The sequence below is a fragment of the Dasypus novemcinctus genome, chromosome 10 (assembly GCF_030445035.2).
Source record: "Dasypus novemcinctus isolate mDasNov1 chromosome 10, mDasNov1.1.hap2, whole genome shotgun sequence".
Taxonomy (NCBI): Eukaryota; Metazoa; Chordata; class Mammalia; order Cingulata; family Dasypodidae; genus Dasypus; species Dasypus novemcinctus.
In genome coordinates this window covers 16,919,529-16,923,456 of record NC_080682.1, presented here as the reverse complement: position 1 = coordinate 16,923,456, position 3,928 = coordinate 16,919,529, and the positions used below count along the sequence as shown (strand labels likewise).

At 38.2% G+C, this 3,928-nt stretch overlaps 1 protein-coding gene across 1 annotated transcript; it reads right to left on the bottom strand.

The window, feature by feature from the left end:
- Positions 1-2,200: 2,200 nt before the first annotated feature.
- Positions 2,201-3,139, bottom strand: LOC101410641 (olfactory receptor 5AN1-like). The gene has a single exon (XM_004482613.2). The coding sequence runs from the start codon at positions 3,137-3,139 to the stop codon at positions 2,201-2,203; it is 939 nt and encodes a 312-aa protein (XP_004482670.2).
- Positions 3,140-3,928: the final 789 nt, after the last annotated feature.

Sequence of the window (3,928 nt, the reverse complement as noted above, 5' to 3'; positions counted from 1 at the left end):
CCAGGCACTGCACTTATCCCCAGAAACCCCCAGAATATTAACTTCCAGTGTCCATCAGCACTTCTATTCATCACCTCTCTGAGCGCATACAAGCCCATCAAACATAGATCTGTGCAATATCATGGTACTTTACACAACTAACACCTACCAGTGGTCCGCCCCATCTGAAGCCCTAAGGACTCTCTGAGAACAGACTTCTCATATAAACTTACACATTTTTGTAGCAATTTTTGTCTTTATTTTTTAATGTTACATTAAAAAAATCTGAGGTCCACATATACCCCTCACCTCCCTCCCCCCACTCCTCCCCCATAACAACAACCTCCTCCATCATCATGAGACATTCAAAGCACTTGGTAAATACATCTGTGAGCACCGCTGCACCTCATGGTCAATGGTCCACACCATAGCCCACACTCCCCCACAGTCCATCCAGGGGGCCATGGGAGGACATACAATGCCCGGTAACTGTCCCCACAGCACCACCCAGGACAACTCCAAGTCCCAAAAACGCCCTCACATCACATCTCTTCCTCCAATTCCCTAACCCCAGCAGCCACCATGGCCAGCTGGAAGATTCGGCCAAAAAGCCTCTGATACATCATCCTTTATAAGAATAATCCATGTGACTCTTATCCAAATTGAGATCCCAAGACAACATTAAGAATTCAATGAATCTCAAAGATAATATGTAAATATTGTTACGACTGGTTTATATTAGTTTACTCAAGTCTTGGAAATTTGGCAATTGGACAGTTTTGTAATATATCCTCTTCCCCTTTTTAAACAGAAAGATGGGATCACAAACTTTATTTCACCTTCAAGTTTACAGATCTTGGTAGCTGGTCAGAGTTGTTGGGAAGCCCACTATCCCACTCCCTATATGAATTTTCTTTGAACTTCCTGGAAAATATCACCATTAAAGTTAACAGTTGTATTATACAATTCATTATACCAAACCATACAACCATAAATTTCCAGGACACAGAGTGTGGAGCATAGACATAGAAAGACCTGTACCATTTTTCCATAGTTGTTCTTTGTCACTTCATCTTGAATATTTGCAAATCTATTTAGTGACTCTATTACAATGATGTTTTATAATTAATTTTTTTATTTTTAAAGAAGCTTTATGTTACAAATATTACAAAAATATATAAGGGACTGCCACATGCCCTACTCCCTCCCCCTCCCACACTTTCCCACATTAACAACATCCTTATATAGTGTGGTATATTTGTTTAAATTGAGGAACCCATAATAAATCTCCTCAGCAAACCATGAATAAAAATTTCAAATTTGAGAAATCATTCTACAGAGTGATAAAACTATCAACTAAGGTTAGATTTTCTGGATTTATTGAGAGCAAGAAAGAGAGGTTAGAAATAAATAATAAGAGATATTACTATTGTATGTGACATGGACATTGGTTATCACCTCCCATCAGAAATACTCACTGAAGTACAAATGTGAGGAAAAAAGCATTGGACTCAGAAGTCAATGGACACTGAAGAATCACACCCCTTTTCCCGTCCTTTCTCAGGAATCAGTTTGTGACCCTTTCCTTTAAACTACAACTGACAGAGAGGAGGACATGGCCAATAACTTCTTAGATGTCTTACCACTGAGAGACATCTTAGACATACATTAACTATCTCTGATTAGTCGATCCATGAAGCACAGCCTAACCAATTTGAAAGCTTTTTTCTGTCTAAAGGTATATCCCTTCTCTGTTCATTCTCATACAGTCAGAAACACAGAGCAGTCAGTGATCACCACCAATACTAGATTATGCTGCATCAGAATATTTAGAAGACAAGATTCCTGGGGCACTATGGCAACACCAGTCCCTAGGTGAAGAAGACTGAGATTTAGACAGTCCCATCTCAGAAGCAACAAGAATCAAAAGGACTTCTAAATTTTCATTTTCAAAAATACTTGTGGTTAGATTAATAAAAGAAGTGGCCATCCCTGATGTACAGTGAACATATGAACCTCCAAGATGTAAAATATTGTGTTTCTGTGGCACCAGCTCAGCAGTTGGTCCATAATAGCATATTATCTGTGTCATATTAAGTCTACATTGCCCATACACAATATGAATTTTATTAATTCACATTCTTGTGCATATTACAGTGGATTAAGGTGATTGATTCTGTCTTGCCAAATCTGTCATCTATTCATCTCACAACCTGTGACCTTAGCAATGCCCTCTCCTCTTTTGCAACCTCTTCAAAGCATCTTTGATGTCCCTGTTCCTCAGACTGTAAATCAAGGGATTCATCATGGGAATGACCACAGTGTACAAAACTGAAGCAAATCTGTCAAAGCTGGAGGAACCACTTGAGCTGGAACTCAAATAAACAAAAAAAGCTGATGTATACAAGAGAGAAACAGCAGTCAGGTGAGAAGCACAGGTGTTGAAAGTCTTGGACCTGCCTTTAGCTGAAGTGATCTTCATGATCGAGTTAACAATATAAGCATAGGATGTCAGGATAACTAGAACATTTGTTGTTCCGAAAAACATTGATAATATATCTATCATGACTTGTATGAAGAAAGTGTCAGTGCATGACAAGATTAACAATTGGGGCATGTCACAGAAGAAATGGTTGATAACATTGGGCCCACAGAAGTGAAGTTGAAGCAAGCCACACAATTGGGATAAAGAACCAGAGAGTCCAGCCATGTAGGTTCCCAGCACCATTCGAACACAGAGGCTGGGTGACATGATGGATGAATAGAGCAGTGGTTTACAAATGGCAGCATATCGGTCATACGCCATGGCTGCCAGGAGACAAGACTCACTCAGTCCCAGAGTTGAAAAGATGAAGTACTGGGCAATGCAACTCAAAAAGGTGATTGTTTGCTGCTTCTGGAAGAAGCTGATGAGCATCTTTGGGGCTGTGGTTGTAACATAGCAGATATCTATGAAGGACAAGTTGATGAGGAAGAAGTACATGGGTGTGTGGAGGTGGGAATCCATCCTTATTAAGACAATGAGGCAAAGGTTCCAGGTCACAGTTATGAGGTAGATGACCAGGAATATAACAAAGAGCACTGCTAAGGTTCTGGGAAAGTCTGAGAATCCCAAGAGGATGAAGTGGGTGATCTCTGTGATATTTCCTTCTATAGTCATTGATCCAGTGCTTCTAAAATTAAAAAGGAGACAAAGGAATACATTGCTGAGCTGGGTAAACTGATATCATTATCATGTTCACATGTGACAGACTTTTCCTTCATTAAGCTCTTGAAAAGAAATACATACTGCTCTTCAAGTGAAAACAAAGTACCTTTTCACCTCAAAGTAATTAAGAAGTAGCTACTAATTTCTTCAAGTACCAAATTAATTTATGTCGTCATGAGAATTAATATTTAAAATATTGAGTGGAATCTTTAAAAATGTACTGTTGGAAATGCCATGATTATTACACCTAAGGTAGACATCATTATTTAAATAATTTTTTAAAAGACCCCTGTGAATTCACCATACAACTGCTATTTTATAATAAAATTATAAGTGGGGTCATCCTATAATACTTTTAAAATAGACCTTCTCTGCCAGATTGTCATCAAGATATTTTCAATTTCTTCTTTTACTCTTAAGAGGTATTATATTCCCTCTCTTATTGATAAGTTTTCAAGTTTTTTTGCAAATGTATTTAATGTAACATTATCAAACATCTTGGAAAAAGAGCACCATTTAACACTGATTTTTTTTTTGTTAGGGCAGAAGTATGTGTAACCAATAAAGTCATGGAATCATAACTCTGCCGAAGCCTTATACTATTGTGTTGTGTTGGGGTATACTATTGGCCCAAACCATTGTCACAATGTTAGATCATTTCACCTTTTGGAAGAGAGCATAGTACTGGGGTTATGGGTTTAGACTTTAGATTTGTGTCCTAAAAGCCTCTTGCTTTAAGAA